At 41.6% G+C, this 27,967-nt stretch overlaps 2 protein-coding genes across 2 annotated transcripts; one reads left to right on the forward strand and one right to left on the reverse strand.

Moving 5' to 3' along the window:
- On the reverse strand, positions 1-22,751 carry LOC121162839 (vomeronasal type-2 receptor 116-like). The gene is made up of 6 exons (XM_040990077.1): positions 22,618-22,751; positions 11,153-11,444; positions 9,660-10,466; positions 7,860-8,087; positions 2,829-2,952; positions 1-926 (listed from the first exon to the last, which is right to left on the reverse strand). The coding sequence occupies exons 1-6, from the start codon at positions 22,749-22,751 to the stop codon at positions 1-3; spliced, it is 2,511 nt and encodes an 836-aa protein (XP_040846011.1).
- Positions 22,752-22,872: 121 nt separating this feature from the next.
- LOC121162840 (vomeronasal type-2 receptor 116-like) lies at positions 22,873-23,469 on the forward strand (the record flags this gene model as incomplete). The annotated part of the gene is made up of 1 exon (XM_040990078.1): positions 22,873-23,469. A coding segment is annotated over one exon (597 nt), but the record flags the coding sequence as incomplete, so codon positions are not given.
- Between the last annotated feature and the right edge of the window lie 4,498 nt (positions 23,470-27,967).

The following is a 27,967-nucleotide window of genomic DNA, read 5'->3' on the forward strand; positions in this document are numbered from 1 at the left end:
CTAAGAAAACTGACAGACTCCCTTGGAACCTGTTGTTTTCTTGAAGCTTTTCGACAAATTCCTCTCGGGCTTTATGAGAATAATGTAGCATTTGGGGGCAAAGATGCAGCCCAGGAGCCCAGCGCCAGAGGCCAAGATGGAGAAGACCTCCACGGCCACCATCACCTTCCCCTTGGTGCTCTGGTACACAGGCAGGAAGGTCACCCACACACTGCAGAACACCAGCATGCTGAATGTCAGGAACTTGGCTTCATTGAACGTGTCAGGCAGCTTCCTGGCAAGGAAAGCCACAGTGAAGGTGCCCAGGGCCAATGAGCCCAGGAAGCCCAGCACACAGTAGAAGGCAGTGATGGAGCCCTCGTTGCACAAGAGGATGATGTGTCCATGCTCAGAGTGTGCATCTGTGTCCACAAAGGGAGGAGATGTTGCCAGCCAGATGGCACAGAGAGTGAGTTGGATGAGGAAGCAGATGGGAATGACAGCATTTGGAGCTCCTGACACCAGCAATCGCCTCATGGTCCTTCCAGGCTTCATGGCCTTGAAGGCCAGAACCACAGTGATGGTTTTGGCCAGCACGGCAGAAACAGCCACTGTGAACACCAGGGCAAATGTGATTTGTCTTAGGAGGCAGGTGGCTGTGTTGGGACGGCCAATGAAGAGGAAGGAGCAGAGGAAGCAGAGGAGGAGTGAGATGAGCAGGATGTAGCTGAGGTTGCGGTTATTGGCCTTGACGATGGGTGTGTCTTGGTGCTTCACAAAGACCCCCAACACCATAAGAGTGAGGAGAGTGAGGGCCAGAGCCATGCATGCCAGAGCCATCCCCAGAGAATCCTCAAAGTCCAGGAAAGTCACCAGCTTGGGGAGGCAGTGAGTTCTCTCCTTGTTTGTGTACTCCAGCTCTGGGCACTGGATGCACTGCTCTGCATCTGTAGGACAGAAAGAGACTCATGATTTCCCTTGCATTAACTGAGAATCTTTCCCTGTTTGGAAAATGGACACTCTACAATGCCCCCTTTGTTTTCTCTGTTCCTTTGCTTGAAGCTTTTCGCGTAGATGGAGAATTAAATGATCTCTCACTTCTATGATAGATACACTCTAAACAGGACTCTCAATTCAACCTTGGACTCAGCCTGCCAATTCTTGCATTCAAATGCTGGGATGATATGAGTGAAGCTGCAATATTAACATGAGATTATTTTGGTTAGTGATATTTTTTTCATCATCATTATTGCAGTTTGTAATTTTTATAGCTTTCCATTCGTGTTCAAATGGAGGCATGGGATATTCACATTTTTGCTTCACACCATGTATCAGGATCACTCTAAGTGTCAGACAAGATAGTATGTCTTGAAATACATCCCTCGGCCTTCTATAGCATGAAAGACATCATCAGGGCCAGGTTGGTAAGTGGATTTGTCTCTGTTTCAAGGAAATATCAGTGAAATGCTGAGAGAGGTGTTAGTTGGGTAACACTGGCATCAATGCTCTTAGTGTTTGCACATGATGCTCATGCAGGAATATGAGCCTCAGTGCTGGTGTTATGTCTGAAAATCCACTACCTGTGATGACAGCAACCCAACAGTTGGAGTCCTGGCTGTTCCACATCTGATGCAGCTCTCTGCTCACCACCTGACTAAGTGTCCTAAGATGAAGCAACCATCCAGGAATCCACCACCCGTGAAAAGTCAACAGTAGAGCTCCTGATTTCAGTCCTCGGTCAGCTGCTGCTTGGCATTTTGTGCATGTGGAGAGTGTAATCAGGAGATGGAACCTCTCTCTCTGTCTACCTCTGTTTCTCCACCTTCCTCTGTTACAATGCGTTGCAAATAAAGAAATAAATATTTTTAAAGAGGTCACATATCTCTGCAATATTTCCGAATAGAGCTGTGTTACATGTCTTAAAGTGCTTGTCAATTTTGATGGAATTTACAAGCACTTCTGTCATCAGTCTTACTGAAACACTGGGTACAAACAGGTGTATATTGTTCCATAGGCCACATTTTACATTTTTTAACTGCATGAGTGTTGAAAATAGAAATCATTATTTTCTGGTCTTCTTGCTGTCTGAAATAACTGAAATCAAAATATTGTGTCAGCTGCCATGACTGGCATTGAGACACTCAATGAAATCTGAAGATTTGTCTAACGGTTGATTTACTTAGGATATTTTGGACCATAAAGTTCTTTCTCAATGAGTCTTAGTGCACTTTCATGTGCTCAGTGCATTTGATTTGGATAGCTAATTCGATATCTTGAGCTTGTGCAAAACTTAGGATGACCAAAATGCACATGTTTTGGCATGTTGCACCTTCATTTTTCACTGTCTTTTATTCTTCTCTTGTTCTGTTTTCTACTTCTAAAGGACAATGTTGGGTGTAGGTTCTGAGTGCTCCGCATGTGCACAACGTCAAGGATGTAACCAGGAAGTAATACAATAGCTCCCTAACAGTGTATGTGCAGTAGCTCCCTGTTTGTCAGCAGTGTATAGAAAAGTGCTGATTTCATGCCTTCTAGGAATCCACACACAGTGCTGACAACAAACAACTCCTGCTTCTTGTTTAGAACTCAGTGTGATTTACTCGAAGGACTTGGTGCAGACTGTGTCATGCAGCAGTGGATGGTGATGGAGGCTCCCTAACAGAATCAACGTGTCAAGTGAGCACTGTTAGGTAGTAGGTCATATAGAATGAGGTGCCATTAGTAACACTAAATCACCTATCTTGAAAGAGTGAGTGAACGTGTGCCTGGAGAACAACAGTGCACTGTGATGCCACTGCCACTATGCCTAAGAAAATGGAGTTTTCATGGGTGAGTTATGTGTTTTGTACCTGTCTGATTGGAAATTTCCCCCTCTGCACAGGAAACACAGGTGTAGCAGCAGACAGCCGATCCTTCCTCTGGCCTTTTCCTGAATCCTGGCCCACAGCTCTGGCTACACACAGATGTTGGAGTCTGCGGGAGCATCAAGAAGCATTGGTCAGGGTTTGGCACATCACGACACACTTGGAGAAGATGCCACTGTTTCCCCCATCACCATCACAAGACTGACCTGCATCACCATGCCTTCTGCAGTCTTGGTCCTGTTAATGGCACATAAACCTTGACTTTAGTGTTTCTTGATGTTCATTCAAGATTTCCAACTCATTCCCAGATAGTGTCAGGATCTGATCACATTCATTTCATTAATGCAGATGTATGCCTATGGCAATGGATTTGTATTCATCACCGTTTATCATTCAAGTCACTCAACCACTCCATGCATCTGAAATACACACTTACTCATGCATGTGCAAGGGGCACCATAGCTCTGGGCCAAAATGTGACATGAGAACAGGGTTTTTTTTTTTATTGTTGCTTACACTGTGCTCCAGATGAAAGAGCCAGCACCCCACCAAACATGGGCCAAAAGCCATTATCAATATCGGCGATGCGAGATGAAGACATGGACGTGTTACCAGCAAATGAATTGATGAAAATAATGCTAAAATTTCTCAGAGACGTGGACACAAAGCTGGAAGACTACCAGAACCGCATAATCACCGAATACAACAAATCAAAACCAAACTGGATGCCCAAGATAATAAAATTGAAAGCCTCATCAACAGAATAAATGCGGCAGAGGAAAGGATCTCTGAAACAGAAGACACACAAAATGAAAGTGCCCAGCGAATTAAACAGCTGGAGACAAACCTCAGCAAAACTAATAAAATGATGCAAGAGATGAAGGATTACCTTAGAAAACTGAATATTCGGATCATCGGCCTCCCTGAGGGAGTAGAAAGAGAATCTGGGATGCAAGCAGTGCTTGATGAAATTATACAGGAAAACTTCCAAAACACTTGGAACACGAATCCACCCCGCATACAGGATGGACAGAGAACTCCCAACAGACATGATCCAAAGAGATCTTCACCCAGACACACGGTGCTCAGGTTCTACTCCAATGAAGACAAAGAAGGAATCCTGAGACAAGTACGAAGTAGAGAAAAGATCACATACAGGGGAAAACCCATCAGAATCACTGCTGACTTCTCCGAAGAGACCCTACAAGCAAGGAGAGAATGGACAAAGATCTTCCAAGTCCTCAAACAAAACAACTGTCAACCAAAAATAATCTACCCAGCAAAGATCTCATTTGTATATGAGAACGAAATCAGATACTTCAATAGCAAAGAAAAACTAGAAGAATATGTCTACACAAAACCAGCTCTGCAAAGTCTCCTTAGAAATGCACTAGTCCCGGACAAAAAGGAGGCAAATCACAAACAAAGCTGGCAAATAAGAAGGTCTCCAAACTAAAAGTTGCACAAACAAGACAACTACATAGGCAACAACACACACACAACACAATCACATGGCAGGGCAAAATTGCAAACTCTCAATTTTAACTCTCAACACAAATGGTCTAAATTCACCAATCAAAAGACAGAGATTAATAGAATGGATCATCAAACAAGACCCAACCATCTGTTGCCTACAAGAAACGCATCTAACCAGAAAGGATGCAAAGAAACTGAAAGTGAAGGGATGGAAAAAGATATTTCACGCCAATAGACGAGAAAAAAAGCTGGGGTAGCTATCCTAATTTCAGACGAAATAGATTTCATTCTAACTAATATCAAAAGAGACAGGGAAGGCCATTTTATACTGGTGAAAGGAATGATCCATCAAGAAGCAATCACCATCATTAATGTTTATGCACCGAATCTTAATGCACCTAGTTACGTAAAGCAATTACTTACAGACTTAAAGGAAGACATAGACACCCGCACAATTCTTGTAGGCGATCTCAACACACCTCTAACAACAATGGACCGGTCTACGAAACAAAAACTCAACAAAGAAACAACAGAGCTCACACAAACAATAGAACAACTAGACTTAGTAGACATATATAGAACTTTTTATCCTAAGGCCACAGACTATACATTCTTCTCAGCGGTGCATGGCACCTTCTCCAGAATCGACCACATGATAGGACATAAAGCGAATCTAAACAACTTCCAAAACATTAGTATCATACCATGTACCCTCTCAGACCACCATGGGATGAAACTGGAAATCAACAACTCAAAACTCCCCAGGAAGTATAGGCACTCTTGGAAATTGAACAATATGCTATTAAACGAACAATGGGTCAGAGAAGAAATTAAAGATGAGATCAAAAAATTCATGGAAACCAATGAAAACTCTGATACAACATTCCAAAACTTGTGGGACACCGCCAAAGCAGTGCTAAGAGGTAGATTCATTGCAATCGGAGCGCATGTCAAGGCCCAAGAAAGACGCCAAATACAGGAACTAACCACACACCTCCAGGATCTGGAAAAACAGCAGCAGAAGAGTCCCACGCACAATAGGAAACAAGAAATCATCAAAACAAGGGAGGAGATAAACCAAATAGAAATCAAAAAAACTATACATAAAATCAACAAATCAAAAAGTTGGTTTTTTGAGAAAATAAACAAAATAGACACTCCACTGGCCCGATTGACCAAAAAAAAAAACAAGAGAAAGTGAGAATCAATAGCATTAAAGATGAAAAAGGCAACATAACAACAGACACTGCAATCATTAAGAAAATAATTAGAAATTACTACAAAGAACTGTACTCCCACAAATTTGAGGACCACCAAGAAATAGAAAAGTTCTTGGACTCCCACCACTTACCAAAACTCAGTCCGGAGGCAACTGCAGAATTAAATAAACCCATAACCAAGGTAGAGATTGAAACAGTCATCAAGGATCTCCCAACGAAAAAAAGCCCAGGCCCAGACGGCTTCACTACAGAATTCTACAAAACATTCCGAACAGAACTAACCCCAATCCTCTACAAGCTCTTCAAAACAATAGAGGAGGAAGCAACCCTCCCAAACTCATTCTATGAAGCCAACATCACCTTAATCCCAAAACCGGACAGAGAACCATCAGAGAAGGAAAACTACAGACCTATCTCTCTGATGAACATTGATGCTAAAATTCTCAACAAAATCCTAGCCAATAGAATTCAAAAAATCATCAGACAGATCATTCATCCGGATCAAGTAGGATTCATCCCTGGAATGCAGGGGTGGTTCAACATTCGGAAATCCATAAATGTTATAAACCATATCCAAAAACTGCAAAACAAGAACCACATAATAGTTTCAATAGATGCAGAAAAAGCTTTCGACAAAATCCAACACCTCTTCATGCTAAAAACTCTAGCCAAAGTAGGCATAGATGGGAAAATCCACAACATAATTAAAGCAATTTATGAAAAACCCAACGCCAGTATCATACTGAATGGAGAAAAGCTAGAACCCTTCCCACTGAGATCTGGAACAAGACAAGGGTGCCCGCTATCACCGCTGCTATTCAACATAGTCCTAGAGGTACTTGCAGAGGCCATAAGACAAGAAAAAGAAATCAAAGGCATACGTATAGGAAACGAAGAAGTCAAGCTTTCACTATATGCAGATGACATAATCCTATACATAGAAAAACCAGGAGACTCAATACAGAAACTGCTAGAACTTATACGAGAGTTTGGCAGAGTGGCAGGGTACAAAATTAACGAACGAAAATCAACAGCCATAGTGTACGCAAATAACACCAAGATGGAAGAAGATCTAACCAACAGGATACCATTCAAAATAGCAGAGAGAAGTATGAAGTATTTGGGAATCAATCTAACCAAAAGCGTAGGAGACCTATTCGAAGAAAACTACAAACTATTTAAAAAGGAAATTGAACAAGACCTCAAAAGATGGAATAACATCCCGTGCTCCTGGATAGGCAAAATCAATATCATTAAAATGTCTATACTACCACAAGCAATATACATTTTCAACGCAATTCCAATCAAATTGCCCAAAACATTCTTCACGGAACTGGATACAATGATTCAAAAGTTCATCTGGAAACACAAAAAACCACGAATAGCTAGAACCATCCTGAAAAATAAGAAGTTAGCAGGGGGAATCACAATCCCGGACCTCTGGACATACTATAGAGCAGTGGTTATCAAAACAGCCTGGTACTGGCACAAAGACAGAAAGGAAGATCAATGGAATAGAATAGAAGCACCAAAAGGGAACCCACACAAATACAGCCAATTAATCTTTGACAAAAAGACCAATGATAGCTCAAGCAAGTGGGAAGGCCTCTTTAGTAAATGTTGTTGGGACAACTGGCTGATAGCCTGTAGAAACAAAAGGATAGACCCACATCTATCACCATACACTGAGAACAGGGTTTTTATTTAAGGTTCCCATTAGGGTCCTCTCATTACACAACTTGTAGCCAAGAGTTTACAAGAGTGTGAGCTGAGTACTGGTCAATGGGGTGTGAACCTTGGGAGGAATGCTTTAGTTCTTTTTGGGTGCATGGAGACAAGCCCCTGAAGGCAGGCACATTTGGCCCCTTGGAATATTGCCTATGTTACAGGCTCTGCCAGAGTACTATTAGCACACTCCCGCTGTGCTTTCTTTTGTCCTTTTCAAGCAACTGTAGCTTATCATCGAGACAAGGAATGAAGGTTCATGAGACTTAGACAACACTTTAGAAGCAGTGACTTGTTGTTTATAACTATGCATGGTGTAAACTATGTCTCTGTGTCAACTGTGTAAGCTGCCTAGAAGACAGATGTCCCTGCATCCCTATCATCCCAGGATTGCCTGTTCTCAATGGTTGTTAAAGGACCCAGGTAGAGTGGATGTAAAGAAAACTGGCAGTAAGCATTTTCTTAGACTCACGGAATTTAGTTCCCTGTGACTTTTTAATATACCAGTGCTCCACTCTGAAGGTGTGAGATAAAAATTAATCCTCATCCACCCAGAGCCTTTTGAGCATGTCCAGAATTCTCCCCAGAACCATACCTCCTTGAATGCAACAGGCCATTCTATCATGTCTTCCCTGATGACCAGGTCTTGGTCACGTCCACTCCCAGAGGAAAACTTTCCAATGTTAACCATCACTCGGAGGCCTGCAGGAAAGTTGACAATGTTCTGAATGTCGTAGTGTTCCTGATGAGGTGTTGCTTTGTGGAGGGACACATGATCCCCAGCATTGTTGGTGAACTGTGTTGTCCTCAGAAGTGGATGTAGCTGGATGGGAAGCAGAGTTAGAAATAGGAAAGCAATCCAATTAGAGATGGGCGGCACATATGGCCTAGGAAATTCTTCCTTTTCCTTCACTTTATGCCCTGAGACAATAATGGCCGAATGCTCAGTGGTCTGAGCAGTCATTCTGGCATGAGTTCAATTCAGGATAATTTGCTGTTACTGTCTCCACTGATGTGAACTAAACTCATAAATGTTCCATTAGCTTCTCTATGCTCACCTTCATAATCCATTAACTTACTGCTTTAAATGTGAGGCCAGCATGTCCCAATTGTGTGTGAGCTCTTATTGCAAGTAGGCCTAGAGATTATACAGTGACACAATTTTTCTTGATTTCAAATTACATAGAAACCTAATGACAAAAATGTGAGCATGCCTTTTGTGAGACATTCCCTTTGTGTGATTAACTCAACTAATTTGATTAGTACAGTTTACTGTACATGCATGAAGATCGTAGTATCTCTTGGTAACAAGTTGTAATAAGGCAGGGTTTAAATCCAGAGGACTTTATTTATATATCAAGAGAGGTGCATTGCATTTACAAATGCTCAGAGAACTCATATTTAGCAAATGATCTCTTAATAAACCAAGCTGGATTCAAAAGTAAGCTGTGAAAATTACATTTCTACATGCAGATGTTAGAATTTAGGCTTCTATTTCAGACCACATCTAGATATCATATCAAGATTTGTGGAAAAACTAAATATTACACCTGAAACGATCTAATTACTAGAGAAAATGAAATGCATGAGGATTGACCTCAGCCAAGAAGCAATAAACAAAACCTTACACAGGAGTTTCTCCAGCTAAGTAACTTGTGTGACAGTACTCAACAGAGTAAAGCAACAATTCCATGAATTGAAAGGTAGACATCAAATAAAAAAAAAGAAAGGTAGACATCTTTATATGTGTTCAACCAGATATGATATCCCGAAAATACCAGGATAGAGAAAATCATAACAAGAAGATGATCCCATTAATATGTGGGTTAAGGATATGAATAGGCATGTGCATGGATGAAACAGACATGACCAGAAATACATCAGCACAGTGAGGTTTTGCCTCACCGTATTTACAAGCCTAACAGGAAGAAAAAATGATAAACCCTGGTCATGGAAACATGCCTTGAACAGTCAAATCCATGTTGAAATATGGATGCAAGCTATATGTCCATCCACACCTATGAGTGGAGAAACAGAAGGTGGTGTATTATCAAGGTGGAATGTTCCTCAGACACCAGACAGAATAAAATCTTCAACTTTGAAACAAAATGCACTGAACTGGAGATTAGGAAACTTTGTGGATAAACCAGACCCAAAGGAAAACAGTCATACTTTATCATGTTTGTAATAGAGAATAAAAGCTCTGTCGCTGTCAGGTGATTTATAAAGCAGCTATAAACATTGCTACCCTGAATCGTCCCAGGAAATACAGCACACTGAGAAAGAGTCTGATTTCTTTCATGACTTATCATGCTGATGTCAAAATGAATATATCCTGGTGAGATGCTACTGCCATGTGATGCTGAGTGCATGTCCTGTTGTGCAGGAGCCTTACCTGCCAGGGAAGAATGAGAGCTTGAGCTGTGTCTTCTGGGAAAACCATTTCTTCTTTCTCCAGAAACACCCGATGCAGGGCGTGGGCCACTGCATACACAGCATTGTACACAAAATAGCTGGAGTCAGACACGGTCAGCATGTCAATGTGTCCTGGGACATTTTCAAGGGAAACATTGGGACGGCAGATTCCTATGTGTCCACAACCTGACCCAGCAGGTAGGCAGTTAAAAAAATGAAACCACAATTCACCAAAGTGGAAGTCTTCTCGGTAGTGGGACGGGTTCACTGTCTTGAGAAAAGTTTTGAGTCCTGGGATTTTGCCCTTGTTGGGTGAGAAGGAAAAGCCCCCATGGAAAGAGTGTAACATGTGATGTGTCTCATCCATAACAATGTCCCACTTGGCTGTCATGAGCCACACCTTCCCCACGGTTAGATAGAATGCACCTAGTTGTTCCATGGTAAAGAGGCTCCTGATGTTACTGTACAGGATATGCACATTTGCAGAGGAAATGCTGAGCCAATAAAGGAAAGAGCTGTCAGAGTTTTCATACTTTGTCTTTGTCTCAGGGAGCTTGATGGCAAAGGCCAAGCAGACTCCTCTCTTGACCATCTCTGCTTGGATGTCCTGATGGAACTGCTCTCCTCTCATGTCATCAGACACCAAGAGTCCCACCCATGTCCAGCCAAAACGCAGAAGAAGGGAAATCATGGCATGGGCCAGAGACCTGTCACTGGTGGCCATCTGATAGAGTGAGGGGAACTGCTTCTTATCATTCAGCATGGGATCAAAAGGACCATAAGTGAGCTGAAAGAAAATCAGTATTAGCTGTCATGAGAAACATATGAAAAAAAATATGTCTCACAAAGAGAACATAATATTATTGGGTAAGGAAAATCTCCAGTTGAGATGGCCACGATGCATCTTCTGGGCACAGAGAAGGGCATGTTTTACATGAGAAACCTCATTTGTGTCATTAGAGGAAATGTGTGAGTTCATCATCCAGGATAAGAATAGATGGGGCTTGAATTTTGGATACAAGATCCAGTGCTGAGGCAATATGAAGGAAGAAGCAAGGAGCCTCTTCTGAATTTCCTGCATGGTTGCAGGGACCCGGTATTTGATGCAACCCCTGATTGCTTACAACATTTATTTTTGTTTCTCAGCTTTCAAAGATATACACAGACACACACGCGTACACACACACACACACACACAGGCACAAACACTCGGTTCACTTTGAATCAAACCAGTGAAATTAGCTATGAATCTGAGTTAAAATCGGCCTGGATGGGATATGAGGGGGGCAGAGTTAGACAGAGGGCATGAAGGACCTCTGATCTAAGTGGCACTATGGAGTCCTTTGAAACTGTCATGATCCTAGGAGAGTTCCAAATAGAAGCTAGATGCTTCTACATTTTCATTTCATGAAACATGTCACAGTGACTGGAGGAGATTAAAAGTTTGCTCAACAGAATTCACATTCCACTCACCTGTGGGATTTTGTAGAGCTCCAAAATGGTCCCCATTTCAGCAGAGAACACTGAGCTTGTTCCAGCAAGGACAACAACTGATTTATTCTGTGTCTGGCACCTGTAGTTGGGAGTCAAGCTATGGTCCCCTGTCAGCCAGTGCATGGCATGCAACAGTGTGTACTGTTCACTGGCCAAGGCATTGTACAGCTGGAAACCCAAGGACTTGTTTGGGAGCAGGTGGTCATCCCTATTGATCTCCTGGATGGCAAAGTAAAAGGCCAGCACATATTGGTAGTTCTTCCACAGCCACCTAAGCAGAGGAGCAGTAACACAGAGGAGGATCAGACAATGGAATTCAGAGCAGCCATACAGCAGTGCTATTGAGCAACAATAGACAGAATCAGGTGCCATTCTTGGATGGCTCAGCTGTGGTTATGGAGCTGTAGAGAGGAGCTCAGCAGAGCTCTGCAGGATTTCAGAATGGCTCTTGGACATCTCTGTTGGTGCACCTCCATGAGCCATCCAGGAAAAGCTCAATGTGCCCCAACCTGGACACACAGAGTTTAAAGCATTTCTCTTTTTCCTGATTTCAGCAATACATTCAATAAATTCTGGCTTGTTGGTTATTCCAATATTTTGGGAGTATTTTCCTCTTAAATAGATCCAGCAAAGCCATCTTCCTGAGCCCTTTCTGAAAGTTGCACTGCCACATATCAACTCCCATGAAAGCATCTGGTTAAGTTATATTTGTCTGAATAATTAACATTTGGCTCATGACTTCTCACAGCATTTCCTTCACTTTCATTCATTCTTTTCCTCCTGCACTGAATTCTAACTTTTCAGTTTTGCATTGTTTTCCAGCGCATTGTTTTTTATTTAGCTTGAGTGGAAGGATGGGGTTTAGTAAGTGTTCCTGGTTAGTATAAGTTGGACTGGAAGTTTTGTTATCTCAAAATACATACATACCTTTGCTACTGCTTTTATGAAATTTCTTATGTAATTTAGGGGAAGATGCCTGTGTGTCAATTTTAAAAAAATATAACTAGAATGATGACTTTGGGCATTCACTCTACAATCCAAGGCCACAATGGAACAGGACATAAACAGCTTCTTGGATTATTTTCTTGTAAGCATTGAAGTCATATAGATGCTGACATGGTTAACATTATACACAGAATGAGGAAAAACATACACTTTTTACAACATGTCATGTTTAATAAACATGCACAATTATGTGGATGCCAATATAAATCTAGATGTGAAATTACTGTGAGAAGCAAATGCTGCAAGGCACAGCCTGGACAAAACATAGATATATTGTGCAGTGATGGGTGCCGTTCGCAAAAGATCCCAAATACTGTGAGTCAGTTCATATGAAATGCTTATCTGTGGAAGATCCAGGACACACCAGGTGAACTGGTAGCACCCTTGGACGGGATGGAAGTACTGAGAAATGGGGACACACTGAAAACAGGAATGGGGACTGTGACAGTGATGATCACCTTGAATCAACATCAGGTGCTCACAAGTCTTGTACTGAGAAAGATCCAATTTCTGATCTCTGTGTGTGGAAGGTTGCATGGAGGGTGGTGTGTCTGAGACACAATAGGCTGAGCTCTCAGGAACAGTTTTTCAAAGCAATTCTTTAGACTGAGAGCCTAGACCTACACTGACCTCATGCCAAATCACCATTGCATGTGGTTAGCTCTGGGATGGAAAGGCTGAGACTAAAGCTTTGTCTGCCCCATTCATTTCAGAAATTTCAGGAGCTAGTGAGGACTCAGATCAATGGAGAGCATATGAAATATATCCTCTCTTCTCTTTCACCCTCCATTTCTTACTCTTGCCTTTTCTCATTAATCTGTGTTTGAAGGCATGGGGAGAGCAAATAGAAAAGTGAGAATGGACGAGTATTAAAGGGAAAACGAAGGACACACCAGCCTCCATCTGTGTGTCTTGCTGCAGCTTCTGTATACATTGTTGATAATTCTGAACAGGGAGTAAGCACAGGGAGACACAAGCAGACACTCACACACAGACATAAGCACAGCTCACACACAAGTCAACCTTGGGCTTACCTGTCTGCTGCTATTTCATTATTTGGCTGGCTTAGGAATGATAAACGGATCCTGGCTGAATCTGGTTTCATGTAGTAAAGGGGGAAAAAGGCACCCAGAAGCAGGTCTCCATCAGCGCCGATCCTGGAGCCCAATGGCTTATAGCAGTACTGGGGATGGCTACCCTGGGAACTGCCCCAAGCATTCAGGAGCAGGCACAGAAACATGACAGGCAATGGCATAGTATAGCAACCCATTACAGGATTCAAGCCCCAAGCACCTGCAGATAGTAGGAGAATTAGAGGTGGCTTTTGTGTGCATGTTCAGCTGTTTCTGTGGAGGCTAAAGCAGCATGCAGGGCACCCCCATTTCCATCTCCAGTCCTGCTGCATGCCTTCTACTTGTAGATAGTGTATGCAAGTCTGCGGAGCCACACAGGGACACAAATCCAAAGGGAGATGCTTCACAGTTCATCCCATCAGTGAGGCCATGGCCTCTTGTCCTTGTGATCAGAACTCAGGGGATCACTGTGCCCTGAGGCTGTGCACCTGCCAGTGTCCACGATGAGCCAAAACACCTCTGAACAAACAACCTGCTTTGGACTCTCCTAACTCCTCTAGAGTATACAGCTTATCAACTCTGAAGTTTTTATCCAGGGGACAAATATGTTATGTTCATTTTGAGAAACTTGGAAGTTTTAGAGATTGAGTGTTGGATTCACACACACACACACACACACACACGCAATCATGTTCATTAACTCAAGGGCCACTTTATCAAGACTGTCACATATTGAAAACAGTAGCGGCATCTCCTCAATCAATGGGGAGTGACTCCATGGGAACTATCTCAAAGAGGACTTCTTGCTGGAATTTTTTGCCAATCATTCTCCTAAAATCAGGCTTCCAACTGGTGGAGAAGAATCTTAGCACTTCAACTGCCTCAGTCTCCAAGGCATTGACTCACCACTTGGATTATTGTGTGCGTCCCACCAGTGCCTAATCACTGGGCTAAGCTTCAAAGTTTGAAAAGTGAAATGAAAGTTCAGTTTGATTGGGTCAACAATGTGCAACTCCATGAAATAAATTGTTCATAATTCACCTGTCATGATAAAAAAAATACTTTCTAATACCTTCTTAGCCTAAGTTGCTAAACATGTATATATGTTCCACTCAGTTCTAATTGACATATTGTTATTAGCTCCATTAACTCTTAGAAGGACGTAACATAGGTTTGTGTCTGTCTCTATCTTGGTCTCCTGTATGAGGTTTTCCTTTTCATTTGATATCCCAAGGATCAGTGTTTGCCCCAATTTCTGATATCTGCTTAAAAGCTATGTAGAGAGTGTTTTTAAGCTTGTTTGCTGGGTCACATGTCCATTACACAGGGCATAACTGATATGTCTTTGTTCAAACCACTATTATTTAAGTCTTCAAGAACTTGAAGACTTAGCAATCCCCACATCCAGAATGATTTTTTGGGAACCGAAGCTGATTTCAAGTGTGTTTCTCAGGGTTGAGTATAGGCAAGAACATGACATCCATCAACTATTCCTCTTCCTGTTCTAACATGGCAAAGACTGTGAGTCTGTTCACTAGTAGTCATTTTCCCTTGCTTATTTATTTAAAGAAAGAAGGGGGAAAAAAGAAAGAAGTTATTCCAGTTGTTCATGAACAGTTGTGAAAATAACTTTTGCAGGGTTTTCCTGAAGCTAACCCAGGTGTTGTTGCACGGTGCTAGTCCTAAGGAGTAGGTCAGTCAGTGATGGGGGTGGGTGGACACAAGATTTTTTCTCTGTTTTTTCATTCTTTTGCATGTGGTCTCATAGTCTAGAATCTGAAGAGCCATTTTTTGGACCATGGTGACAAAAGCCACAGTCCACTAAACAGAAGAAGAAAGTCAGTGGTTTGCATTCCTCAGAAGCTTCTCATGAACTAGCAGCTCCAGGTTGCTTCTGTGATTAAGAACAATGCATCATTGACTTAGTTCAACCCCAAGTAATGTGCGGTTCACTTTTGAGTTGATGTAGCAGTAACTTTCAGCTAAATGGAGTAACCGATAAACCTACTTATTTTATCCATGTTTCATGTTTCTTTGAAATAACAATGCATATTCTCTGCTACTTGGACACAGTATGTGAACACGGCTTAATTGTGTTTTCAAATACAGTTTGTGTATTCAATTTCATTATTCAGCAATGGAGGTTGTGAAATTTTCCACTATGGATACACATTAACATTCTTTCTGTAATCCTGTTCTATTTAATTTATATATTGTATATGCTGTATCCACATACAAGATTAGATATTTTCATATGATTTCTTCTTTGTGAAGGGACCATGTTTTTACATAGAAAAAGATATAATACATGAATAAGACATAGTGAAACATTTATACAGCACCTCTCATAAAATAAGCACTCTTTTAATTCCTTATGAAGATTATTGACTAAACATCATTGTACTATTGTTATTAATAATTACCCTATTTTATGGTCCTGTATAATAATATGTACATTCATTATCCCCATCTTATGAATAAGAAAGTGGGTATGCTGTACTTCAGTTACCTGCGTGAGTTTACTGGCTTAAATCTGGTACAATCCAGATTTGAAACCATATTTGAAAAACAGGTATATTCCTACTAGTCAAAAATATTTCTGTATGTCAAGTGAAGACCTATCATAAACACACTTCATCCTGATTGAGATGAGACAACACTAAAAATTTTTAAAATACATATTCTGTAAAACATGAAAATACTTAGAGATAACTAAAGGGGATTGGAAATATAATTTCATATAGAACAGGAAAGGGGAAAAACTCAGTGAAGCCCATTTGATCAGAGACCTGAGTGGATGGTACAGTGTACCACGTGAAGTTGTGTACTAAAACCAGTCTTAGCATGCAGAGGGTCAAAACCAGCAACTGTGACTAGAGTAGAAGAGCTGAGGAGGGGTAGGTCGTGTTATAGTCAGAGATATGACAGCTGCTAATCTTGCTGGGCCTTATGGATCATTGCAAAGAGGTAATGTTCGATGAGTGGGCTGACCAGAGTCCCAGGAGGGAATGGCTGACACCCTCTGACTAAGACAATTCAGGTAGAACTTTCATAAAGGGGTTACAGAGTTGTGAACAGGATACAGGCAAGTCTCAAAATGTAGTTAAGTACTCAGTAGCTTGTTGATATCCAAACTCTGATGAAATGAGAGGGTGACATTCCAGGAGTTTATTGAGAGGTCATGTGCAGCCAGTGCTAGATTCTTCAAGATAGAGTGAAGGCAGACTGCACACTCCATCCTTATGGAGTCAAAGCCTGGGCTTCCCCATAGGTAGAACCCAAACCGACATCCACAGCCAGATAGGTAACCTTCCTAGATATGGCAGGGTAGAGAAGGTGGACCATTAGTAAATGAGCTGAAACTAACCAGGAGTAGCTACCTTTGTAAAGTCTTAAAATCTATTCTTCTCAATCACCTGGGTGAAAAGTTCCATATGCCTTAGAGGAATTCCTGCCAGCTCAGTGGCTGTCCTAGGAGCTTCTCAAGTGTGTTGATGCTTCCATTTGAAGCCTAAAATTTTTACAACTAATACCAGTGTTTTTCATGCAGTATGGTAAATAAGACTCTAGGAGGAAAAGTGCAGCATATAAGCCCAAAACTTTGGATCCAGAGGAGGAACGCTTTGACCAGGTAACCTGGTGGAAGAGTTCTGTTGAAATTTAAGCTATCATGGTTGCCATACTAGCGTATGTTCATATGCCTTACCATCATGAGTTAATGTTATCTGAATGAAGTGGGGCTGTTTTCAATTCCTTGGGGGCAGGAGGGAGAACGTTTGATATTCAAATCTTTCTCTAATTAGTTCCCTCGATGTGCTTCATACTTTAATTTTTTTTGGTAAAGGGAGCAGCTGGGTCCTAAGAAAGGCATGGAGAAGATGGGCTGGGCTAGGTCTTGGCTCCCACTGAAACACAGGACAACTGAGTCAGGGGTGTGAACCAGGGGTCCCTGGGATGAAACACCCAACAGTAAGAACCAGAATGGTTGTGGGCTGGTTGGGTGGGGCCATTGTTCTTGCCAGGACAAGAAGTGGACTCGGCCTTGGCCGAGGACACACTATTGTGCTTAAGATCTGTCACTGGGAGGAGAGCTGATAGAGGAGCTTGGGGAAACTCCTTTGTCAGGACTGAGTCCCTGCAAGTGAGCAGAAGAATGAAGGCAAGTAGTCTAGACCTGGCCTGGTTACAGTACTTGCAGGCATACATGTGAGCATGCCAGACTGGGTCAGTTCATAACACCTACTCGCGGATCTGAGAAGAAGTATGGGGTGCAGGACAGGCCGGTTTGGGCAGCAGCATCCATCAGCAGGAGCTGGAACTGGGGACAGACCAGGCTGGGCCAGGCTAAAGCCCCGAGTGGCATATGCAGAGCTGAGCAGTTCATACAAGCCTGGTCTGTACACGTGAGGCTCTGAGGTGAGCTTGATTGAGCCTGGTAGGGGTTCTGTGGGGACTTCCCTGATTTGGGTCACTGTTCCTGCTGGAGAGTGTGAGATCTGCCCCTGGGGCAGACAAGGCTGGGCAGGGCAATAACTGCACATGGCCTGCATGTGAACTGGTTTAGTGGGAGAGTCAGACTGGATTAATTGACTGTATCCACTGATGGAGGCAGGGCATGAACCAGAGTAAGTCCATGGGAACCTGTGGAGCACTTCTGCTACCATAGCAGAGGAAAAAGGGCAGAACAAATTAGGCAAAATGCGCAGATAAAAATTGCAAAGCAAAACTTCTACCCCAGCAAAGCTTGACAGCAAATTTGCGGGTGAGTGGAGACTTGGAGGTGGACCATGTCAGCCAATGGACCTTAGAAGGATGGAAGGTATCACGGAGATGCCATGACTACCTAAATTTGTAAAAATCCTGAAAAATATCCTACACAAATGAAGACAAACATATTTTTCAGGAGAACTTTCAAAAAACAAACTAGACACATTCAGCATTGTAACAACACTGGAGAAAGCACTAGTTTGTCACGCTGAAGGAAAATGATATTGTGTGGAGTTCAGGCAATGGAAAAACATAAGACAAATAAATATAAAGGGATATTTACTGTTTAACATAACCTTGTATAGAATGAAAACATTTATTTCTAGGTAAGTGTGGGGACATCTATGCTTTTTCTAAGTGAAATGCTCTTCAAAATGCATCAAACTGTTCCTCTCAAAATAGAGAGAAGGCCATTCAAGAAAAACTGAGTCCTTCCTACAAGATGAGCCCTTCCTACAATGTGGGTCATCCCAGCAGAGTGTTATCTGTACCAGTAGGAGAGTTGACAGAGTACTATCACGGGACTACCAAGCCTCTTCTAAATCAGAGACCACACACCAGTGGATCAGAGCAAACAAAACTTCTATCCAGAGACAGAACCAAGGTCGGGGAGAATTTAAACCAGCACCCAAGTCATGTCTACAATTTGAAATGATAGACACACCCCAAACGGACTTTTAACCGCCTCTCAACTCTGGAGAATGGAGATCTCATAACCAGTGAACTACACAATGCATACCAAGTAGGTAACCCAGTGACAGCTAATCCCCCAAACACCACATAGAATAGAAGTTATTAAAGAGACCCTTCTTGATCCAGTGGTTAGAGGTTAAACAAAGCCCCATGGAATACCTACCCCTACTTTCTACCATCTTCCCAGACTAGACAGAGAGATAGCCACACCAAGTTAACCTCCAGAGCCACCAAGCCCACTGTGGAGTTGCCAAGGAATGTCTCCATGCTGTGACACATGTGAAAACAGCAACGTAAATAAACTTCCTATTCCCATACATATGTACAATTATACTTTCATGTAAATTTCTCTCAGTCAGCACTTTATCCACCTGAGAGATGACGAGGACCATCCCCTGATGTGAATATCTACTGTCTTCCTGTGTCAAGAAACCAGAAGGGAAGTCCCTGCATTTCCCATGGAGCCACAGGCTGTGAGCATCTCCACACTAAGGGAGCAAGGCCAATAGTACAGGAGGACTGGAGGCCAACTCTTCTCCACCTCAGCCCTCTCTGGTGAGTAGAGAACCCACAGGGATAGCAAGAACGCATCTGCCCATGTCCCTTTCCCTTCATGTCACTCTGACTTCCTCCACAGTGTTCTTCAGAGAGTGTTAGCTTGGAGTTTCTCTCCCTGCTGTTAGCTCAGAGAGATTCCAAGTCTACATCTTCATAGGAGCTGATTTCTTGGGATGACGGGCCAGATTATCCTTCCACAATGATGTATTTACTTATTTATCTGAAAAGTAGAGTTAAGTTGGAAGTGGGTGCTGGAGAGAATCTTCCATCTGCAGATTCGTTAGAGTTTTCTCCCACATTTATTTCCATATTATTTGTAAGGCAGAGTTAAGCACAATGCTGAGAGAGAGGATCTGCTGTCTGTTGTTGTGTTCCCCAAATGGCCCCAGTGGCTCTGCCTGGGCTATGAGGAAGCCAAGAGCCTGGGATTTCTGTTATTTGCTATTTTATTTTGATTATGTTTACATAGTTGATTAGGGCACATTAGTTGAGGGCTACGAGACACTTCCTAGGATGTACATGTAGTGAACATCTCACTGGATGTGAAGTTGTTGACCACTTGATGTACTCAGCTGGTGTTCCTTTGGAATACAACACCATTACACTTCTTTTACATCAAAGTCAGCAGGATCAGGTGTAAGGTAGATGGGATCATTTCATGAGTTGCATTTCCATCTGTTGTTGTCTGCTATTCCTGGAGAACCCATTCATTGCAGATCTTGTGTGTTAACTTAGTAATTAGAAATCATTTAAAATGTTCTAGTGTAGGATGCAGTGCTACCAAAGATCCAGTGAAATATGGGATGAAGTTTAAAAGAAAAAAAAATTGTGACAGCAAAGCCAAGCATTGCTTCATCAACGTTAAAATATCGAGAGATGTTGGCCAAACATCTTATCCTTTCCTTAAAATTTTTTTGTATCATATTGAAAATTCTGATATTTGTGAATGATTCATCATATGTGGGTATTCTATACATCCACAAATATGAATGTTCCTGGAAACTTGCACATTCATATCATAAAGAGTGAAATTGCAGATAATGTTTTTATTAACTGGAAGTAGGGTAATGCCATTTATAAGGTATGAATAGTGGGTCAATAGATTACCTGAATGTCATCCTGATAGTTTATACACAGTGCAAACCAATTTCTAAAAATCAGGGAAATGATATTTATCTGGTTGGCTGGGGTATTTCTACCAGTCTAGAGATCCCCAGCTCATTACATTTTGTTGCAAATGTTGACCCAATATGACAGAAGTAATAGACCATGATGAAATGAGATACATTTGTGAGCATAGAAATGAATTGCCTACAGTTTCTTTGAATGATAGAATATGGATTTGAGCTATTAGACCCACTACCCTGCAAAAGTACAGAAGGCATTTCTTACACATGAGGAACAGGAGTTTAATTCATCTGACCTGAGGAAATGTTTGAGCATCCAGAGAAAGCCAAGCCCTATCAAATAAGAGAATCTGGATACCAAACACAACAAAGAAGCCTTGTTCAGCACCTGTGCCCAACCACAACTGACTTGGATACTCTCCTTGTCTCCAATTCTGCCTGTCCTCCAGCTCTACCCAGTTCTGAGGAAACTCCAGTTCAGAAACAGTGCTGGAGATGATGTATCCGTGTGTGAACCAAGACGTGGTGTGGCACGTTATGATATCCAGAATGTTGTGAATTTTCCTGCTGGATTGAGCTTGCTGGAGAAAATTGGAGAGTTTTCCTATACCAGTTCACATGAGCAGGGGCTGCTCATCCATGAAGACCTGATAGAATGGCCTGCTGCCTTCAAGGAGGTAAGGTTCTGTTTGGATGTATGATACCTCCTGGGAGATCTGAATGGAGCTGTTTGAAAAAAAATTGTGAGGTGAATACTGCTAGGTTCTGTTGTTGTAATTGAGAGAGGCTTAAAGAAGCAGCAATGACCATGATGTCGTGCTGCAATGAATGCATAGAAAACATCTCCAATACAGGGGAAGAGGATTCAGTTGTGACCTTCAAGTTAAAATGAAATGTATGTTGTGAGAGTGAATACACTGACATGATTTGGAGTAACTGATAACGCAGCAAATCATGCCCACGGTTTCTCTTTCCCCTTCAGACTCCTCAGTCTGTGTGTAGCCAGAGCTGTGGTCCAGGATTCAGGATCTTGCCACAGGAAGGAAGACCCATCTGCGGCTACACCTGTGTGTTCTGTGCAGAGAGAGAAATGTCCAATCAGACCGGTAAACTATGTAGAAATTCCAATGCATATAGCTTTACTTTCCTAATTCTTTCTCCATGAAAGGAAAACAAAAGTGTTTTGCAAGCTATGTGGGTGTCAAATGCACCATAGCTTTCAATGCACAGATGCATTTGTTCATGCAATCTATCTGTTTAGATTCATTGTAGCCACTTGTGTATTTATCTGGCATTCCTTAGAGTAATGCCTGCCTCAGCACTCATTCAGAATGGTATCAGTTCCAGCCAGAAAAGAGTCCTCATCTGAATGATGCAGGTAGATAAATGGCATTCTAACTAAACCATGTCAGTGTCATAATCACCAGTTTTCCATGAGCACATAGAAACTTGATTACAACTTGTTTAACATCCCAGTTCAGAAACATATGGAATAGGTTCAGCTTCTGTGAATATCACATTTACATGAGGATGGATCAGAACTGTGTTTTAATTAATTGCCACACACCTAATGGCACTTTGAGTATATATTAAAATCTTTTAAATTACTGATATGCCTTAACTTGAAAAATAGAATTATTTCTCCATCAATAACTTGATGAATATCACAAATCATGCAGATTTCCTATCATCAAACATCTATATTCAAATCCCAAATGAGGATGCACATGTTCTGTTATTTACAATATGAGAATTGAGAGCATTGGTTTTAATAAGGCTGCCATAGGTGTTTGCGTCTGCTTACGTATGGGAGAGAAGGCTTCAAAATTGATGTCCCTAGGCAATATGCAACGGTGACACAGGACTTAACATGAGGCAGACTGAAAGGATGGATGAGGTGAAGGTTGGAAGAACCCATGTCCAAGGGATCCTCATCAGGTCACAGAATGAGCCTACCTTAGCACATGTCTGTTAAGATCTCTTTGAATGTGTTTGTTCCCATCAGCAAATGAGCACTCTGCCCTAGAAACAGGCTGTAGTGTGCCCTAGTGCACAACACAACTGATCTATATTTTAGGCACACTGCAGAGCTGACCCATTTCACAACAGGGAATGATTCTGAATTTCCAAAATGGAAATCCAGACTCTACATATTCCTATAGATGCAGAACAGTGTATCAAGTGCCTAGAACAGGAGTACCCAAACACGGAGAGAACTCACTGCTTACTCAAGCTCCTGACATTCCTGACCTCTGAGGATTCTCTGGGAATGGCTCTGGCGTGCATGGCTCTGACCCTCACTCTCCTCACTGTTATGGTGTTGGGAGTCTTTGTGAAGCACCGAGACACACCCATCGTCAAAGCCAATAACCGCAACCTCAGCTACATCCTGCTTATCTCACTCCTCTGCTTCCTCTGCTCCTTCCTCTTCATTGGCCGTCCCAACACAGCCACCTGCCTCCTAAGACAAATCACATTTGCCCTGGTGTTCACAGTGGCTGTTTCTGCTGTGCTGGCCAAAACCATCACTGTGGTTCTGGCCTTCAAGGCCATGAAGCCTGGAAGGACCATGAGGCGATTGCTGGTGTCAGGAGCCCCAAACGCTGTCATTCCCATCTGCTTCCTCATCCAACTCACTCTCTGTGCCATCTGGCTGGCAACATCTCCTCCCTTTGTGGACACAGATGCACACTCTGAGCATGGACACATCATCCTCTTGTGCAACGAGGGCTCCATCACTGCCTTCTACTGTGTGCTGGGCTTCCTGGGCTCGTTAGCCCTGGGCACCTTCACTGTGGCTTTCCTTGCCAGGAAGCTGCCTGACACGTTCAATGAAGCCAAGTTCCTGACATTCAGCATGCTGGTGTTCTGCAGTGTGTGGGTGACCTTCCTGCCTGTGTACCAGAGCACCAAGGGGAAGGTGATGGTGGCCGTGGAGGTCTTCTCCATCTTGGCCTCTGGTGCTGGGCTCCTGGGCTGCATCTTTGCCCCTAAATGCTACATCATTCTCCTAAGACCTGAGAGGAATTGTTTGGAAGGTTTTAAGAAAAGAACATGCTCTAGGAGATTCTGAAACATATATATTTTTTTCTTGTTCTGCTCTCATATTGTGAGAAGTATGAGCCTACAAGCATTATTGAACTTCCATGCACACCATAGATATTAATAAGTAAAATCATTTGCTTAAGAGATTGTATATACAGCATTTAGCCGAGTAATCTGAGTTAATGACATCATCTTTGGTCTCTGGCTCCTTGTCTGTACTTCTGATGCCTTGGGTCCCTGGAAGGAAGTGCTGAAGGGTCATATGCCCTGGTTCTTATTTGCCCAGGTGAGGATACAAATTTTGCACCTTGTTGGTTGTAGTCACAACCCTGATGAGGCATTGGGATGCATAGATGTGAGGTGTACAATGGAAGACATCTCTGTCTCTGGCAGTAGCTTTCTGTTGCCTCCATCTCAGAAGAAGTGATGAAGATTGGAAAAGCATTTATATTCAGTAAAAATAAGACATGTGGGAAGTGATATTGCCATGTGCCCATCAAGGCTACAACAGTCATGTCATTTATAGCTACAATGAAGATGAAATATAGAGACTGAATTGCATTCTGTTCAGTTGTCATGTACAAATAATGTAATTGTTCATATTTTCTATGACATCCAAGCCTCACAGATTTTATATTTTGTACCTCTAGCTTGTGCACTGCAAGTTATGTGTGATTTCTTTGCCAGTGATACTAGTCTGTTTGTGATGTAGTGTTACTCTGTGGGACACTGGACTGGCTAAAAGCATCTTAATAAATATTTATTATCAATCTTTGTTGGAATGTATTGATTCTTGTATTGGTTATCTTCAATCATACAAGATACTGATTCTACACTTGTATGTCCATGAGCCAATGCATTGCTTTATCTTCTGATTTTACTTTAATTTTCTTCTTCCCATTACTTGATCTTGATCTTGATCTTGATGTATGTTGTATCTTGATGGATGTTGAATACTCAACTGTATCTTGATGGATGTTGAATACTCTAGCTATGATGAACCTTTCTATGCTGGGTTAGTGCAGGCTCATTTACAATGCGCATTTCAAATGGATACAATTTGGCCATTCAGCCTCAAGTTATCTAGAAAAACACTTCTATGTATGCACCAAACCAATTTTTATCCCCTGACAGAATAACTACAATAGATTTCAGCATTACAGCCTATGCTTCTGGACATATTCTTTTTTTTTTTTTCCAGTGATGTGTTTTTATTTGAACAACAGAAGGGAGAGGGACTTCTAGACGCATGTAGAGACAAAAGAAGACAGATATCTGTTCTCTGGCTAACTGCAAAATTCCCACCACAGAAAGACAGCAGCTTCAAACCAAATTTTAGCATCTCATGCCATCAGCAGTACTGGTGCCATCACTGGCTTCCTGCCACAGTTAGCATTAGCAAAGAGCTACTGAAATCCAAAGCTGCGACTTTGACCGAGGCATGCCAAAATGGGATAAAGACATTCAAATGATGTTGTAAATACTGGAGCAAATTCTAGCCCTTGTATCTGATGATGTTTGTATATAAGTGCTTTTTACCTAGAATACATCTAAAGCATAGTGTTTAATGAAATATTTATAGTATATAAACACAAATTTTAAGCCAAATTGAACAGTTAAAAATGATTGGCATTTAACCTAACACACATTTTCTGAGCAGCTTTTGACGTATTAGGTTACATTGTTGAAGCAAACACAGGTGGGAGACCTCTGTGACAGGTTGTCAAACAGGTTCCAGAGACGGAATGGACAATCAGGATAATTTGCTGGTGGGATCAACTGAGTTACTGCCAAAGAGACTGAGCCTGATTAATGATAGACTACATGATGTTAAAATGAAATAATAAGATATTGAATTATTACATTTTCAGTCAGAGTCACATGCACAAAACACTGTGGGCATAACATAAGCATCTCTTGCCAAGTATGTGACTTTAAGATTGACAGTTTACTCTGATTATAGACATTGCTTTGTTCTAGGTTTTTAGCATTCATCCTGCATGCTTGTTTATGTGCTATGAACTCAGGCTTGATATTGCTCATGTCATGCCAAATGAAATCCAAAGATAGAAAGTAAGCACACAAGAGTCTGGTTTTGTTAGGTAGAGATGAGAGTGAGTGGCCCACTAACAATATCTCAGACTTCCTCAGTATCAAGGGACCAGTCTTTATTCCTTAGGGCCAGTGTCTCTCCGATTGAGAATGCATTAGTACAAGATTGATCCTCTTGGTCCAATAAAGCATTGAGATAATTTGAGGTTAATTTGCTGTCTTTGTGAGAACCACTGGAGTGATTGCTTTTTTTGTACATGCTGTAAAATGTCAGAGTTCTCCAAAAAACAAAAGCATGGGTTGTTTACCACTATTCTTCCTTGGCTGGTTTTGGTCCTGTTTTTATCTTCTCGCTACCTTTAAAGAGTGAAGAAGCACTCTGCTCTATTTTGTAACTTCCTAGTTGCTGCTTTTGCTTTCCTCATTTTTAAAAACTTTTGGCCTTTAGGCTTCTTATCTGGAAGTGTCGTCTAATGTCTTGAAGGTAAAAGTGACATATGAAAAATGGTTTGCTTGTCTTAAATTCCTTTCTTTTTCAATCTCAGCCCCCTCATGTCCTAACTACCTTGCTAATCCTGAACTACAATTTTTGTCTTCTCAGCCTCAAGAGCTTGTCAAAAGTTCTGAGCTTTTCATTTATGATCTTGCTCTCAACCAACTTAAAAAAAGGCAAATGCTTTGAACAGAAAAACCCTCCAAAAAGTGGGGCTCAATGTGTTTTTTGAGAACTTGGATTATTAAATCTTGGCTTGTTTGGTTATGGTCTTCATGTAGTTTTTGTATCTTATCCAGTTTTGTACATATAGTAGGAAGTTTAACTTTGGTAAAAGTTACTTTATCACAGGTAGAAGTACAAGGCTAAGTTCAGTGATGTACATTCCTAGAAAGTCTCATTAGTTTCTTGCTGAGGTGACTAAGGAAGACTAAAGGCTGCTTAGGCAGAGGTTGTTTCAAGGAGTGTTGAATATTGAGGTTACTATTATAATTAAGATTTTCTTTCTTTTGAACTGAACTTCAAATATTTTCATGGAGTTGGTCATGTGTTTCCTTTTAATGCAAATCGATGAGAAAGGAAAAAGATTGTTCACTTTATAAATACTTTTTTTTTCTTTTTTTTTTAAATTTTATTGTTGTTTACAATGTGGTGCAGTTTTATAGGCGCTGGGGATACCCCCCACCCCTCCCATACCCCTCCCCCCATGGTGGATTCCTCCACCTTATTGCATAACCATAGTTCAAGTTCAGTTGAGATTCATTCCTTGCAAACACATGCCTAGCATAAAGTTCAGCATCTTATTGTCCAGATAAGTTCAGTGGCCTCTTGGGGAGACCTTCTCTGGTCTGAAGATAGGGCTAACAGAGTAAAGATCTGGTCAGTTAAAAGCCCCAACAAGACCTCAGTATCAATATACAACATTATGGAATTAATTGACATAGTATTGGGTAAACAATATGTTAAAAATAATGCAAGTTCCATTCTTCGAAACATCTGAGTTGAGACAGTATCAATGACAGGTTCAAAAAATAACAAACAACCAAACAAAAAATTACAGGTTAAATCAAGGCAAACATGTGGTATCTAACCTTTTGGGATTCACTCATTTCCCTTAGCATTACAGTTTCCAGTTGGGCCCATTTAGCCACAAAGAACTGCATTTTGTTTTTTTTTAATAGCTGAGTAGTATTCCATGGAGTAGATGAACCAAAGCTTTCTTATCCAATCTTCTGCTGATGGGCATTTCTTTTGCAAACATATTGAATATACGTTTTTTCTATTCTTTTGTTAGAATAATTGTTGTATTTTCTTTTCTTTTTTTTTATTTTTAGTAACATTGTATTATGTCAAACAGTTTTGTAGGTACTGGGATTCCCCCCACCCCTCCCACAAACCTCCATCCATGGTGGATTCCTCCACCTTGTTGCATAACCACAGTTCAAGTTCAGTTGAGATTCCTTCATTGCAAGCATACACCCAGCATAGAGTCCAGCATCCTATTGTCCAGACAAGCCCAGTGGCCACTTGGGGCAACCATACCTGGTCTGAGGACAGAGGTAACAGAGTAAAGTTCCGGTCAGTTAAAAGCCCAGACAAAACATCAGCAACAATATACAGAGTCATGGAATTAATTGACATAGCATTGAGTAGACAATATGTTAGAAATAATGCAAGTTCAGTTTTTCATAACACATGGGTTGAGACAGTATCAATCACAGGTTCAAAAACAAACAAAAACAAAAAAAATATACAGGTTAGATTAAAGCAAACATGTGGTATCTAACCTTTTGGGGTTCGCTCATTTGCCCTACCACAACTAACTTGGAAACTCTCCCTGTCTCCAATTCTGCCTGTCCTCCAGCTCCACCCAGTTCTGTGGAAACTCCAGTTCAGAAACAGTGCTGGAGATGATGTATCCATGCATGAACCAAGACGTGGCGTGGCACATTATGATATCCAAAATGTTGTGAATTTTCCT

Source organism: Ochotona curzoniae, unplaced genomic scaffold (assembly GCF_017591425.1).
Source record: "Ochotona curzoniae isolate NIBS_2020 unplaced genomic scaffold, NIBS_Ocur_1.0 contig_570, whole genome shotgun sequence".
NCBI lineage: Eukaryota > Metazoa > Chordata > Mammalia > Lagomorpha > Ochotonidae > Ochotona > Ochotona curzoniae.

What these genes read in the sequence shown, in the direction of transcription:
- LOC121162839 (XM_040990077.1), bottom strand. Translation starts at nt 22,751, where the DNA reads ATGGGTGTGTCTCGGTGCTTCACAAAGACTCCCAACACCATAACAGTG. An exon ending in AGCTCTACAAAATCCCACAG is followed by an intron (nt 10,467 to 11,152) that starts GTGAGTGGAATG and finishes ATTTTCTTTCAG; the next exon opens with CTCACTTATGGTCCTTTTGA. An exon ending in GGCCTGTTGCATTCAAGGAG is followed by an intron (nt 2,953 to 7,859) that starts GTATGGTTCTGG and finishes ATGCTCCCGCAG; the next exon opens with ACTCCAACATCTGTGTGTAG.